General features: G+C 45.8%; 2 protein-coding genes across 5 annotated transcripts; one reads left to right on the top strand and one right to left on the bottom strand.

The window, feature by feature from the left end:
- The first annotated feature begins 184 nt into the window (after nucleotides 1-184).
- On the top strand, nucleotides 185-4,160 carry LOC119212829 (phytanoyl-CoA hydroxylase-interacting protein-like). Of its 2 annotated transcripts, none has more exons than XM_037463631.2 (7): nucleotides 185-257; nucleotides 378-448; nucleotides 871-1,055; nucleotides 1,317-1,491; nucleotides 1,613-1,730; nucleotides 1,819-1,999; nucleotides 2,855-4,160. In XM_037463631.2, exons 2-7 carry the CDS (start codon nucleotides 415-417, stop codon nucleotides 3,227-3,229), a joined length of 1,068 nt encoding a protein of 355 aa, XP_037319528.1. In that variant the 5' UTR covers nucleotides 185-257; nucleotides 378-414; the 3' UTR covers nucleotides 3,230-4,160. The 2 variants fall into 2 exon arrangements, with proteins under 2 accessions (XP_037319528.1, XP_037319527.1); XM_037463630.2 differs by having other exon boundaries at nucleotides 865-1,055.
- Nucleotides 4,161-4,563: 403 nt separating this feature from the next.
- Nucleotides 4,564-13,428, bottom strand: a1cf (apobec1 complementation factor). 3 transcript variants are annotated; one of them, XM_037463626.2, is made up of 13 exons: nucleotides 13,283-13,428; nucleotides 10,985-11,135; nucleotides 10,520-10,654; nucleotides 10,315-10,445; nucleotides 9,306-9,544; nucleotides 8,848-9,012; nucleotides 8,379-8,476; nucleotides 8,153-8,290; nucleotides 7,689-7,833; nucleotides 7,032-7,258; nucleotides 6,572-6,708; nucleotides 6,272-6,426; nucleotides 4,564-5,357 (listed from the first exon to the last, which is right to left on the bottom strand). In XM_037463626.2, the coding sequence occupies exons 2-13, from the start codon at nucleotides 11,084-11,086 to the stop codon at nucleotides 5,203-5,205; spliced, it is 1,827 nt and encodes a 608-aa protein (XP_037319523.1). In that variant the 5' UTR covers nucleotides 11,087-11,135; nucleotides 13,283-13,428; the 3' UTR covers nucleotides 4,564-5,202. The 3 variants fall into 3 exon arrangements, with proteins under 3 accessions (XP_037319523.1, XP_037319524.1, XP_037319526.1); XM_037463627.2 differs by having other exon boundaries at nucleotides 7,032-7,234; XM_037463629.2 differs by having other exon boundaries at nucleotides 5,220-5,357; nucleotides 6,262-6,426.
- Between the last annotated feature and the right edge of the window lie 600 nt (nucleotides 13,429-14,028).

The following is a 14,028-nucleotide window of genomic DNA, read 5'->3' as shown; positions in this document are numbered from 1 at the left end:
ACATGGCCTCCCCCCCCCCCCCCATGTGGTTATATCAGAGTAATAATCAACATGCTAACGTAAGCTCGTAGCAGAGGAGCTAACCACCAGCCTGCTTTATTTACAGTATATGAATAAAGTAATAAGTCCTGATGACGTCATTGTAGCTTTGATCTCACTGAGGTGTGTGTGGGGGTGGGGGGGGGGGGGCTCGTGGCTCCTCCAGGGTCTGCTCACAACCATCTACTGGTCCGGTAGAACGTCCTTGTAGCTGAGAGGTGAGCAGACTCCGGTCCTCCACACTGGAACCAGAGATTAGATGAGTTAGAAGTGTTGAGCTGCTTAATCTCTTTACATAAGAGCTGCTTTGATTCACTTTTCCTTGTAATCCCTCACAGGGGGAGACGGCTTCTTGTTTGTCTGGATGGAACCACGATGAACCGCGAGGAGCGTCGCTGCGATGGAGAAGGTCAGTGTGTGTTCATGTTGATGAAGACTAGAGATGAAGAATCACTGGGGATCACAGACCTTCTATTGCAGCGCGTTAAAGGAGTCTGTATTTAATAAATAATGTTCAGCCACATGCAGAAATCTGCTTGTCATCGTCAGCTGGTCGTCTATAAAGAGCAGATAATCCTTCAAATGTCTACAAGGCAGGAACATTGTGTTTATCTGAGTCCTTTTCTACTCGTGGTCATTCACACATTCTGTAAGGAGTCGAGGTGACGAGCTTCATTCTAATGAGTCTCAGGTCATGTGACCTTAGGACACTTTTTTTAGAGAAATGATCAGATGAGATTTTCGCCATCTTCTGCTCGTCTGAACCTCACGACGCGTAGAAGAACGGTCCTACTTGATCTAAGAGAAGCTCCGCCTCTCTTCCAGCCTCAGGGTCTGCAGCCAGAGGGGAAGTGGACTTCCTGCCGGTTCCTCAGCTGATCCAGATCAGCAACATCACCTGTGATTCGTTCAACATCAGCTGGGACATGGAGGGGGGGGACATGGAGGGGATCACCCACTACTTCATTGACCTCAACAAGAAGGAGAACAGGAGCTGCAACAAGTTCAAACACAAGGTCGGTCCCACGAGGTCCCCGGGACGTTAGAGGAAGTCCATAGGACATTAGAGGAAGTGCTGGGGACATTAGAGGAAGTGCTGGGGACGTTAGAGGAAGTGCTGGGGACATTAGAGGAAGTGCTGGGGACGTTAGAGGAAGTGCTGGGGACGTTTAATAATAGTGGATTAAATAAAACTGAAACTGTCCTCTTGTTGCCAAACTTGACTTCCACCCTCTTTCCTCTTCCTGAAGCTAAAACCCCTCCTCTTCCTCCTTCAGGACGTGCCGACGAAGCTGGTGGCGAAGGCGGTTCCCCTGCCGATGACGGTGAGAGGCCATTGGTTCCTCAGTCCTCGCACAGAATACACCGTCTCTGCCCAGACCGCCGCCAAGCAGCAGGACGGGGACTACGCCGTCTCTGAGTGGAGCGAGATCGTGGAGTTCTGCACCGCAGGTCAAAAATAACACGTATTATCTATAAGTTATTATTAGTATTATCTCTAAAGTTACACATTTTCTCTATAATAACACCTATTGTATGTATACTTGTAATGTATTCCTTTGATCTTTTTTAGATTACTCCACCTTACAGCTGAACCAGCTGCTGCAGAAAGCAGAAGCGATTGCCGGCCGGATGCTCCCGTTTACCCTCTTCTACAGAAACCATCAGAAGGACTACTTCTACCAGGCCAGGTGTGTGTCTGTGTGTGTGTGTGTCTGTCTGTGTGTCTGTCTGTCTGTCTGTCTATCTGTCCTCTAACCCCCTGTGATTGGTCCACAGCACGTCTTATGGCTCCAGGGACGCTCAGTGCTGCCGCATGCTGCCGGCGGTCAAAGACCACAGCGGCAGCCACGGCTCGCCCATCAGCGGGAAGCTGGAGGGGATTTTCTTCAGCTGCAACACGGAGTTCAACACCGGGAAGCCCCCCCAGGACTCCCCCTACGGACCCCACCGCTTCCAGGTCCTTGTGTGTCTTCAGGGACATTTTAGAGGTCATCCATCATTGCTCTTCTGAAAACAAATGGAGATGAAGCTTCGCTGGTTTCTGGTTGTAGGTGACGTAGCTCTAATGGTTCTTTGGTTGTAGGTGATGTAGCTCTACTCGTTCTTTGGTTGTAGGTGATGTAGCTCTACTGGTTCTTTGGTTGTAGGTGACGTAGCTCTACTGGTTCTTTGGGGGTAGGTGACGTAGCTCTACTGGTTCTTTGGGGGTAGGTGACGTAGCTCTACTGGTTCTTTGGGGGTAGGTGACGTAGCTCTACTGGTTCTTTGGGGGTAGGTGACGTAGCTCTACTGGTTCTTTGGTTGTAGGTGACGTAGCTCTAATGGTTCTTTGGTTGTAGGTGATGTAGCTCTACTCGTTCTTTGGTTGTAGGTGATGTAGCTCTACTGGTTCTTTGGTTGTAGGTGACGTAGCTCTACTGGTTCTTTGGGGGTAGGTGACGTAGCTCTACTGGTTCTTTGGGGGTAGGTGACGTAGCTCTACTGGTTCTTTGGGGGTAGGTGACGTAGCTCTACTGGTTCTTTGGGGGTAGGTGACGTAGCTCTACTGGTTCTTTGGGGGTAGGTGACGTAGCTACTAGTTTCTGTGCAGCCTTGAGACACTTAAACATTCACCCAGTTTTCTGTGTTTAAAGAGAAGGAACTAAACATTTAACTGCTGTGTTGATTCATCTGAAAGAGACATCAGGTTTGATGTTCTTGTCCTTCTGTATGATGTCCTTCTGTATGAAGTCCTTCTGTATGATGTCCTTCTGTATGATGGTTACACAGAAGAAGAGGAAGTAGCACCAACACCACCTTTGTTGTCTCACAGATACGAGCGGATCTCCTCTTCGACCAGAACACCAACGTCTACTTTGGTGATTTCTACTGCATGTACACATCCTACCACTACGTGGTCCTGGTCCTGGCCCCTGAGGGCTCCTCTGGAAACGCCTTCTGCAAGGGACGGCTCCCGGCGCTGCGCCCATCCGACAACCGCTTCCTGAGGCGCGTGGTGGGGGCTGACGGCTCGCTGTCCTTTCTCCATGCCCAGGACGTCCTACTGGAGGTGGTCTACACAGATCCGGTGGACCTGTCCTCAGGGGCGGTGGAGCCGATCAGCGGTCAGCAGCTCACCAGCCAGTCCACCCTCAACGCCAAGAAGGACCCCAGCTGCAAGGTGTGCAACATCAGCGTAGGGCGCTAGCTGGACCCCCGCTAGCTATAGGCTAGCCCTTAGCTAGCCGTAACGAAATTAAAATAATAAAATAAAACACTTCGTGGAATCTGTAGTTTTAGGGCGTTTTTTTTAATCTTACTTCTTAGTGGTTTCACATTAAAAAAAAATTTAACGTAATGAACATGAATAGTGATTCATTACTACTTATCTGAATTTATTCATGTTATCTTCAGTCTCTGGTGAAAATGCTCTCACCACATGCCACAAAAATAACAAATGCATAGAATAAAGACAATGAAATGTTGGATATTTAATAATCTGATTATTTAGAGGAGGGGTGTCGAACATACGGCCCGCAGGTCGGTCACCAACGCATCCCTTCCATCAGAACAAATCCCACCAAGCATGCGCGATCGACCGCAGAAGCTAACAGAAAACGTAATGCTAATTAGTGATCAACCACTGAGGACCACCGAGTCATTGATGCCTTCATGGCCTCAGGGTAGGACCACCAAGTCAGTGATGCCTTCAGGGCCTCAGGGTAGGACCACCAAGTCAGTGATGCCTTCAGGGTAGGACCTCAGGGTAGGACCACCAAGTCAGTGATGCCTTCAGGGCCTCAGGGTAGGACCACCAAGTCAGTGATGCCTTCAGGGCCTCAGGGTAGGACCACCGAGTCAGTGATTTATGTGTTAATCTTAGTAGTCCATCTACAATTTAGAGTGTTTTTTACTTCATATCACTTTTGTATCAACTAATACCACTAGCATTAATATTAATACTTAATATAGTGGTTGACCCAGATGCTGCAGACCTGTGGCTGGGAAGGAGCACACGATCGACCTCCAGTCAGAGGGTTGGCGGTTCGATCCCAGGTCCTGCTGAGCGCGTCGATGTGTCCTTGGGCAAGACATCACATGTAGAATACCATTTATTAAATGTAGAGAAATAACCTTCACATTGATGTTAGTCTCTTTATTTCAGTCAGATTATGGATCACCAATCATCACAATTCATCAGAGTAGTTTCTTTCATGTTATGAAACCTCTCCAGAATACCCACAGATCTCTGTTCCATCACAGATGTGTTGACTCACTTTCCCATTAGAGAATGCACAATAACTCTGTACAAAATAGCCTCTGGATCTATTCCTGGTATAAAAATAAGTTCTAAGTGCTCCACACACTTTTAATACTGTCTCTGCTTTGGTGTGTTCCTCAAACTCAGACCAAAGGATCTGTTGTTGTATTTTTGAAGGGGACACCTGTCTCCTGGTGGAAAGTCCTGTGTCGGTTTGATGAAAATATTGTAGAAATATTGCCGATGTTCGGAGTTTACTTTCTGGGGTTTAATTAAAAAACAATTAGGATTCATTAGTAATATTCGTAAGTCCCGAAGAAGCTTTTGTCTTTCAGTAAACGTTGAGCTTCTCCCACACAAAACTAAAATGTTAAAGATGAGGGAGAAGAAGCTCATGACACCACAAGTTAAACACTACATATTCACAGCTTGTAGGACTACAAAGTCCAGAGGGCCTCAGTGACTAAAACAAGGTTTCAAATGTCCAATCCAACAGATTTCAGTTGTATCTCTAAATAACTTAGACAGGAAAAAGCTGAAATGGTCCAGTGGAAAGACATTGAAAATACTTACATCTCCCAGGTATCTTAGAGAAACTACAACAAATCATAGAAGAACTAAATCTATTTCACGTATTTCTTTCTAAAAACATGCAAAGAAACAAAAAAAAAAACATAAAAAAATAAGATGTGAACCAACTGACAGCCAATTACATGCCGCCTTGCTCCTCAATCCCAGGACAATCATCTACGTTTATTCTGAAACGCATACAATATGAAGAAAGAAAATAGATTAATGGGTGAGAAATGTGTTTGTGGGAGACTGGCGAATGTGAAGCGGTGTCCACGTGGATCCGTCCACCTGGAGAACCTTCAGCATGAGCAACGCCTCCGGAGCTGTGAGATGTTCCTTTTCCCTTTTTAGAAAACCCCGTATCCGTCGGTGTGGCGAGTGGCCACGGCGAAGGCCGGGTATCCCTCGTAGGTGGTGTACGCCGTCAGGTCCTGACCCAGAGACACCGCCTGCTTCAGCTGGGACACCACCGCCGACGCTGCCGGGCTCGCCAGAGCGTAACCTGGACACAAAGACGCTGCCATGAATAGCTTCCTGTTTCACAATAAAAGCAGCCTTAAACAGCCTGGAATTAACTTCATCAAAACAAACTGGTTCTTATGAGTTCCTGTTACAACATTCAGTCTGAGTAGTGTTTTCCTTTTGTTGCATAATATTGAAGTAAATACCTCTTTTTATTGGCCACTAGAGGGCAGAAAGACGTTTACTCAAAAATCGGACATATTATCACCTTTTATACCATAAAAAACTCAATCTCTATGAAAGAAGAAAAAAATTAAAATGTGTATTCATTGAGCAGGAGATGTATTAGTAGTTGCTCTCATAGTAGTAGCATATTACCAGTAGATACTGGGAAGCTGTGGTAGTAGTACTGGTGGTCTCAGTAGTAGTAGGGTAGTGGTGGTGGTACACAGAGGAGCAGTAGGAGTACTGTGTACTGTAGCTCTTGGTAAGGCCATGTCATATGTTAAGAGACTTATAGTATCATATCTCGCTACTAGACAGCTGCGCTCCATAAATGCTCGGCCTGTTGTTCCTTATCAGGCTCCTCTTCTGTGGGACCAACTTCCACCTCCTATCATTTAGAACCAGGCTTAAGACTTTCCTCTGGTTCAGCCTCGTAGCTCAGCTCTGCCTCAGAAAATGAACTGTAGATGTATGACGTCACCCTCAGCCTCTGATACCAACTGTATCTAAAGGATTCATGTCTGATGTCACTCAGGGCTGGAGATCATTGAGAACCAGACTGATGACCTGGAAGCTGCAGAGCATTTGCTCACTGAGCTGCTGAAACCACCAGGATGAAAACTAAGCGTCATGTCGTCTTTCTAGTCCTGGTCCTGCACAGTTTATGTTAGCATTAGTGGTTTGGTTAAGTGGAGAGTTAGTTGGCTGTGGGTACGGACCTTCACATACCTGGGAAGGTTACCGAGGCCACGGTGGCGGCCGTAGCACAGCTAGCGTCGGCGGCGCCCTCCGTCTGTAGGCCAAGCGTCTGCAGAGTGTGCTCGGCCGCATGCACCTTGGCTTCCTCTACGGCCGCACACAGCTTAGCAGGCGTGAAGGGATGTCTGCAGAGAGGAACAAGTGATGAAGCTACGGAATAACTGTGCTCCTCTCGCCTTTGTTCATCTGCAGGTACCGTTGGACAATCACCGTGAACGTTAAAAATGGGATAGTAGTAGTAGTAGTAGAAGCAATCAGGGTTATTCGTACACATTGGGGTACTGGGTAGCCAGAGCGGGGATGGTGATCTTGTAGAGGAAGAGTTGTCTCTGGTCCGGACCGATGGCGGAGTGGAGCTGATAGACTGGCTGACCCCAGTTATTCTTCTGACACAACTCCTCCAGAACCTGGAGGCGAAGAGACAGACAGAATCTAGTTAGCAGTGAGTACATTTTGGTAGAACAGTCTTTCGTCTCTCAAAGAACATAAAGTAGAGACTACAAAGACCAGCGGAAAAGGTGGACTTTGTATTCACATCAATGTAGTCAGGTAAATCCATCCAGAGCGTCATATCTGCAGCGAGGACTCCTGATACAACTTCTTCTTGCTAATTGTGAGAGACCTTTTGCCGTAGTAACCTCCCCACGCCAAACATTTGGTGAGTACAATATGATGGACATAAAAAGCCGGTCCTTCAGAGGAGTCCTGGTCCCCAGGTGTGTTGTGTTACCTGTGTTGCAGGTTTGGCGACGGCCTTCAGGTTCATGGCGCCGGGGTTCATGGGGGTGAGCTCCATGCCTGGCAGCAGGTCGTAAAGCTTCTCCTCCGCCTGCTTGTCAGCCTTCAGGCTGTAGGAGGCGCTGCCGCCGGCTCCGATGCCGGCAGCATAGGCCAGGTATCCCCGCCCGCCCAGCCCCCGCACCCCCGCAGCCCCTACAGGTACAGTCATGTAAATTTCTACAGGAGATCGAAAAGGCAGTGAAATCAATCAAATCACCGGAAATCAACCGGGAAGAAGAAGAATCAAACAATTATGAGTCATGATAACAGTACAATGCCGTGCTTCCTCACTGAGGAGGACTCATTACATTCATTACATGAGTCTGATTTCATGTTGATCAATGAAGTCCTTTTGATTCACTGGATTGGGTTCGATATGACATCCAGGCAAAGTTATGTGACAACATTCTTTATTTTGGTTCTTGATTCGATAGAGTTCAGTTGGACTCGATTAGATCGATGTTATTTAATAAGGAAGAACAGCTGAGACGTAACAACTAAAGCTTGCAGAAAATATAAGAGAGGTCATGATCTGGACCCCTTTAACTTGTTAAAAGATCATCAGTGTTCTATCATTCAGTATCTCCTGATTCAGATCCGTCCTCACCTCTGACGGACGGCGTCCTTATCAGACCTCGACCTCCAACATGAGCTTTGGCCGCCGGGAAGCGGAACTGACCTGGTACGGCGGCGTAGGCTTGGGGGGCGTAGAACACGGGCGGACCTAGGTACGCCGCTGAGGGGTCGTAGACCTGGATGGAGAGGAGGAGAAACATCTCAACAGTCCAGTTTCCCAAAAAACATCACAACTTTCATCCTTCTGCCGTCAAGCTAATGTGTCCAATACTGAAGGCCCAGGATCTAAAAAGTGAGTTCATACAACAGAAACAAGTGATGCAGAATCTCATGGTAGCTGATAGTTGGAACTCAGCATTACTGATGCAGGAGCAAGCTGGTAAAGCTAGCGGCGTGGTGCCTTCAGGGTCCTATTGTCCCAGAGTGTAGGCGGCGTGGTGCCTTCAGGGTCCTGTTGTTCTGAATGCAGGCGGCGTGATGCATTCAGGGTCCTACCTGTCCCAGAGTGTAGGCGGCGTAGTCTGGCTGCAGCAGCGATGCCCCGCGTCCACCTGTCCCTCGGGTGTAGCGGACGTAGCTGTCCTTGTCCACCGGCTTGGCCAACGTCACCTCGATGGGAGAGCCGTCCACCAGCTGGAGGGGGGTAGGGTTGTGAGGGGGGGCTGTATTCAGATCCTTACACCACAATGTAATATGCTGCTCACGTCATGTGACCTCTGACCTTTCCATTGAGGGCACCCATAGCGTTGACGGCGTCCTCTCTCTGAGCGAAGTGGACGAAGGCGTAGTCTCTGATCTTCTTCACTCGCTCCACCGAACCTGCAGAACAACAAACCTCCTTAATGTTAAAGTAGAGACTTGATTCAACCGTCCGGCTGAAGGATCAAAGTATTATTATTCACATCCACGGCATAAGAAGTTGACTCTAAATATGTACATCATATATTAATTGTATGAAGCCGAAACACCTTTCACCGATTCCTAAATGATATTGTTGTTGGTTCATCCATTCTGGTTTAGAGTTTTATTACTTGTTGTTTCAGACTGTCTCCCTGGTTTTATTACCATACATGGTTCTCTGGCCCTTTTACCACAACTGTCTTCACTTTCCAGACATCGAATCATTTTAAAACCCGTGTTGGCAGCGGTTAAAAATGACTGCGAGGTCCCAGGTGCGTGTTCCTCGGTACCTGGTCTGATGCCGTTGAACTCCTTCTCGATGGTCTCCTCGGTAGTCTGCAGCATGAGGTTCCTGACGTATAGGATCTTGACTGTTGCCATGGTGTCCTCGTCCACCTCCACCTCAGGCTCCGCCCAGTCCACAGCGATGGCGTGACCCCACAGCTGAATGCGACCTGAAGGGTGAAACAGGTAGGTTTCATTTGGAGTCTTTAGAAATGGGACTCGATGCCTTCGAGTTTCACTGGAAATAAATACAGCACAGATCAGTGAGCCGGGATCCACAGTTCGGTTTAAAGACATCCAGTGAGTTGTTTATCAACTGTTAGCATGCTTCACTGAGATGGTGACTAGGGAAGCAGAGCTGGTATTCAGCAGAATGTTGGTGTCTGCTTCTCAGGATCTCAGATCTTCAGCCGCTCCTCTAAACTGGCCTTTGTGATGTATGCGGTGAATGTTTGGCGTTTACCTGGCAGCAGTTTTCGGCGGGCCATGGCGGCGGCCCGGTGGCTCTCGTACTCAACGAAGGCGAAGCCTCGGTTCTTGGATTTGTCAGCGGCGCTCGGGTACACAATGACGTCCACCACCCCGTCTGTGACCTTTCTCATCTCAGACAGGATCTCCTCGCGCTTCTTGGTTTTGGGAATCCCGCCCACGAAGAGGCGGCAGTTGTCAACGCTGGCGCAAACTCCGAGGAGGCGTCCGTTTCTGTGGGAGAGGGAGGGGCACAAGAGATATATCAGAGGGTTGTAGTCTATATATCAGAGGGTTGTAGTCCATGTATCTGAGGGTTGTCGTCTATATACCAGAGGGTTGTAGTCTATATATCAGAGGGTTGTAGTCTATGTATCGGAGGGTTGTAGTCTATGTATCGGAGGGTTGTTAACTATGTATCAGAGGGTTGTAGTCCATGTATCAGAGGGTTGTAGTCTATGTATCGGAGGGTTGTAGTCTACATATCAGAGGGTTGTAGTCCATGTATCAGAGGGTTGTCGTCTATATACCAGAGGGTTGTAGTCTATATATCAGAGGGTTGTAGTCTATGTATCAGAGGGTTGTAGTCCATGTATCAGAGGGTTGTAGTCTATGTATCGGAGGGTTGTAGTCCATGTATCAGAGGGTTGTAGTCTACATATCAGAGGGTTGTAGTCCATGTATAAGAGGGTTGTAGTCTATATATCAGAGGATTGAGAGAGGATTGTGTCATTAGACTGATGCTTGCTGAGGGATCACATTGTTTTCCAGGCTGTTGCAGGAGTTTCTAATGTGTTGCATGGAGTTTGTTTGTTTCTACTGTGATTTTACTACTTTAAGCACAGTTTCTGTGTGACAGAGGACACTTTAGGAGACTTTGGGAAGGACCTGCAGCCCCGTTGAGACGTTCAAGAACGTTGTCAGCTTACAATACCAATGAATTTAAAGTCTCAGCAGCACAGATGTGTCTTGTGTGTGAGGTATCAGAAAATACAAACCCTGACCTTATCTCGTAGTTGTTGAGCTGCTTCATGGCAGCTTTGGCCTCCTGTTTGGTGCCAAAGGTGACGAATGCATAACCTCTGTTGTTCCCGCTAAAGTCCATCATCATCCTCACCTCGTAGATCGTTCCGTACTGGAGACAGGAAGATAATCTGTGAGGACTGCATAAGGATCTAAACAACGTGTTCTGAATGGAACAACTGTCACCTTCTCACACAGCGGAACCAGTTCGTCTTCAAACAGATCTCTGGGTAGTTTGCCCACAAAGATCTCGCTGCCTCTCTCAGGTGGAGGGCCGTCCCAGCCGGGCGGCGGGCCGCCGTACCGACGCTGGCCATTCTCCTGGAAGTAAGATTTAAAAAACACGGTTCCGTGTGACCATTTCATAATGAAGTTGTTCCGTCAAGTGGTTTCGTTCAGTTAGGTTGACTCTATACAAAAGAACTGAGGTATGAAGTATATTTGTGGACACGTATTTGATGACCAAAGGCCACGTTTTGTAGTTAACTAAACACACATCTGCACTTAGGAATCTTCTTCGTTTTACACCACACATAACACACAAAGTAAATTGTGTTTGAAGCTCAATCTTGTTTATTAAAATGCACCTTGATGCATGAAGGACAAAATGAAAAACCCCGTAACCATTTCAGATATTTCTCATCAATCTACCTGCTGCAGTTGGTATCCGGTGCGTTGCATTAGCGCCCGCAAAGCGGCCTCCTTCTGCATCCCCGCCAGTCCGTCCCCGCCTGCTTTCTGATTGGATTCCATTGGGTGTGATTGACAACAATACGTAAATCAGGGAAATTAGGGGCGCTCACTGCAAGACAACAAAATAACATGTTATTTTTGGGTTAGGGTTCCTTAGTCAAGAGGGCCGTCAGGAACAGGCTCTTCCTGATGGCCCTCAGTTTTCCTCTAAATGTATAAATGTGTAAAAACCACCTTTCCCTCATGAAGAGTCCACATGAAGATTGTGTGTCCTCACAAGCTGACCCTGTTTTCCTGCTCGGTTACGAGTTGTGTTTGAAGTGGAGAAGAGAGGTCAAGGTCTGTCCTGTAATCATTTACAGGGACTCTGGACACACGAGTTCCTCAATGAGTGGAACATAGAAGGCTGTAACACAAACTAAAATCCTCACTTCGTATAGAAGTCTCCACTATTAGGTGTCAGCACTGTAAATAATCACAACAAATTCATCCTCTCATCATGTTGGTTGTGATAACTACACACACACACACACACACACACACACTCTCACTATACTAAGTGGCTACTTAAAGCCCTTTGAACCTCAAAGAAAGGTTGATATCATCAGCGTAATAATGAACAGCATGCTGCATCTTTACTGCATGCATTATCATGGTGATCTCCCCCCCCCCTCCCACACACACACACACACCCACACTTTCTTTTGAATTTCAAAGAGAAACTCAACGAGGTGATGTCTTTCTGCTTGTTAGGATGTGAGAGTGAGAGTACTTCACATCAGGGCGAAAGACAAAGACGACATAGAGACAAAGAGGTCAAAGGTGACCAGATGATGATGATGATGATGATGATGAAAGAAGACAGCCATCTACATACACCGTCTCTTCGCTCGCTGTCAACACTTTGGAATCTACTATATTTTCCTCGATTTTTTTTAATTCAACGTGTTACTGAAGCAAAAATAATAAAAAAATAACATTACTCAAGCAATTTAAGTATCTAAATATATTTTTCACTGTCATATATTTGTAGACGCATATAATCCGTTTTTTATTTTTATTTGCTATAAATTAGTCTAATGTTACAGTGTGTCTTTGTGGAGACACGTCTGTACTTTGTGTACTATCTTATGTATATATTTTAAACAAAAAATACATCAAATATATATTAAGGAAATGAAACGTGTGTATACATACATATATATATATACACACGCGTTTTATTCATAAAATCCCATTATCAGTCTATACAAACAGAAAATAACTTTACAAATAAATATTTGAAAATAAAATCATTCAAATGTTGTTGTTCTTATATTCAGAACATTAATTACTTGTCTTAATTAACTGAAGGGCCTGAAGATTGACACATTGAGGCTGTGCTCTGATCAGCTGGGACTTAAGCCCCGCCCCCACACAGCCATGGCCTCCTCTCTGGTTACGATGGGTCACATTTTCCGTTACAGACTGTTAAATAACGTTTATTTATTCACATAAATATGTCAAAGCAATAATTGAACTAAATGATCCACTAAAAACTGTCTCCACAATACATGCACAACTTTTATATATACAGTGTATGTGTGTATTTATATTAATAACAATAAATCATATATACCCTATAAATATATATATATATATATACATTTCTGCATTGACATTCTATTAATTAAATTGATCCCTGATGTATTTATTATTTTATTTATTTATTTTTGACTCTTTATGTCTTATTTTAGTTTATTTTGTCTTATATATAAAGTATTAATAGAAGAAACTCCACCTTGCTGTTCAGTATTCAGTATTTTAAATGTGACTGTTTTCACATGGTATTGTAACTAAATATATAAACACAGCAGATAAATACTTAGAATTATAAAAGTAATGTAATAATCAGCTTTAACGTTTTAGAAGTTTTATTTTAAACCTTAATACACATAAAATACAAGTTAGAGTAATGTTTTTTTTACTCATAATAGGTTTTTGCACTACTTCCTTTGATGTTGGAAGTGATTCCTAATAATGATATTAACCCTTAGATAAACAGTATTTATGTCGTTGTTACACACACTGGGCCCGTTGGTTCAGTTAGCCACGGTTAGCATCTCAGCTAACGTTCATCAGACACCAGCGAAGAAGAAGACTGGTCCAACGACTCTCTCTCTCTCTCTCTCTCTCTCTCTCTCTCTTTCTGGTAGATTTATGACGAAAAAACATCCAAACGTTCCTTCTTTTTAGTGAGAAACAAGAAAAACTCACCTGAGCAATTTCAGAGATCACCTCCCTCCGATCAGAGCTGTGTCATTCTGAGGGCCTTGTGTGTGTGTGTCTGTCTGTGTGTGTGTTCACGTGTCATTAGGGACCACACTGTGTGTGTGTGTGTGTGTGTGTGTGTGTGTGTGTGTGTGTGTGATCACATCATATCAAACTCCAAAGGTTCACTGTCTCGGTGTTAGCTTTACAAGCCGACCAACGTTAATCTTTAACCTGCTGCTATCTGTGGACACACACACACGCACACACACACACACACACACACACACACACACACACACACACACACACACACACACTACCCAATTGCAAATACAGAGACCTGACAAACACACACATCCAGTAGGACTACACACGTGTGTGTTGCAGGAGGCCTTTGACCGACAGTCACTGTGTGGTTCAGAGTGCTCTGCAAAGGTCACACACACACAGACACACACACTCACCGACACACTCACCGACACACACACACACACACACACAGACACACACAGACAGAGAACAAGGCAGCAGTTCAGATTTATTCCGTTGAATAAAGTTTACACATGATGTCATGTGATGATCACTTGTTCTTTTTATTTTCATTTTATCAGCCGAGAGAGAAAGAGAGGGAGAGGGAGAGAGAGGGAGAGGGGGGGGGAGGGAGAGAGAGAGAGGGGGAGTGGGGGGGGGGGGGAGAGAGAGGGGGATGGGGAGAGAGAGGGAAGGGGGGGGGAGGGAGAGAGAGAGGG

The sequence above is a fragment of the Pungitius pungitius genome, chromosome 21 (genome assembly GCF_949316345.1).
Source record: "Pungitius pungitius chromosome 21, fPunPun2.1, whole genome shotgun sequence".
In the NCBI taxonomy this organism is placed as follows: Eukaryota; Metazoa; Chordata; class Actinopteri; order Perciformes; family Gasterosteidae; genus Pungitius; species Pungitius pungitius.
The sequence above is the reverse complement of the archived record's forward strand: the minus strand, read 5'-3'. Positions and strand labels throughout refer to the sequence as shown.

Excerpts from the sequence above, each read along its gene's own strand:
- LOC119212829 (XM_037463630.2), top strand. The coding sequence starts at position 415 with ATGAACCGCGAGGAGCGTCGCTGCGATGGAGAAG. Across the intron at positions 1,731-1,818 it reads GACTACTTCTACCAGGCCAG|CACGTCTTATGGCTCCAGGG; the intron begins GTGTGTGTCTGT and ends ATTGGTCCACAG. Across the intron at positions 2,000-2,854 it reads ACGGACCCCACCGCTTCCAG|ATACGAGCGGATCTCCTCTT; the intron begins GTCCTTGTGTGT and ends GTTGTCTCACAG.
- a1cf (XM_037463626.2), bottom strand. The coding sequence starts at position 11,086 with ATGGAATCCAATCAGAAAGCAGGCGGGGACGGACTGGCGGGGATGCAG. Across the intron at positions 9,013-9,305 it reads CCGCCGAAAACTGCTGCCAG|GTCGCATTCAGCTGTGGGGT; the intron begins GTAAACGCCAAA and ends TTCACCCTTCAG. Across the intron at positions 5,358-6,271 it reads GGCCTCGGTAACCTTCCCAG|GTTACGCTCTGGCGAGCCCG; the intron begins GTATGTGAAGGT and ends CTTTGTGTCCAG.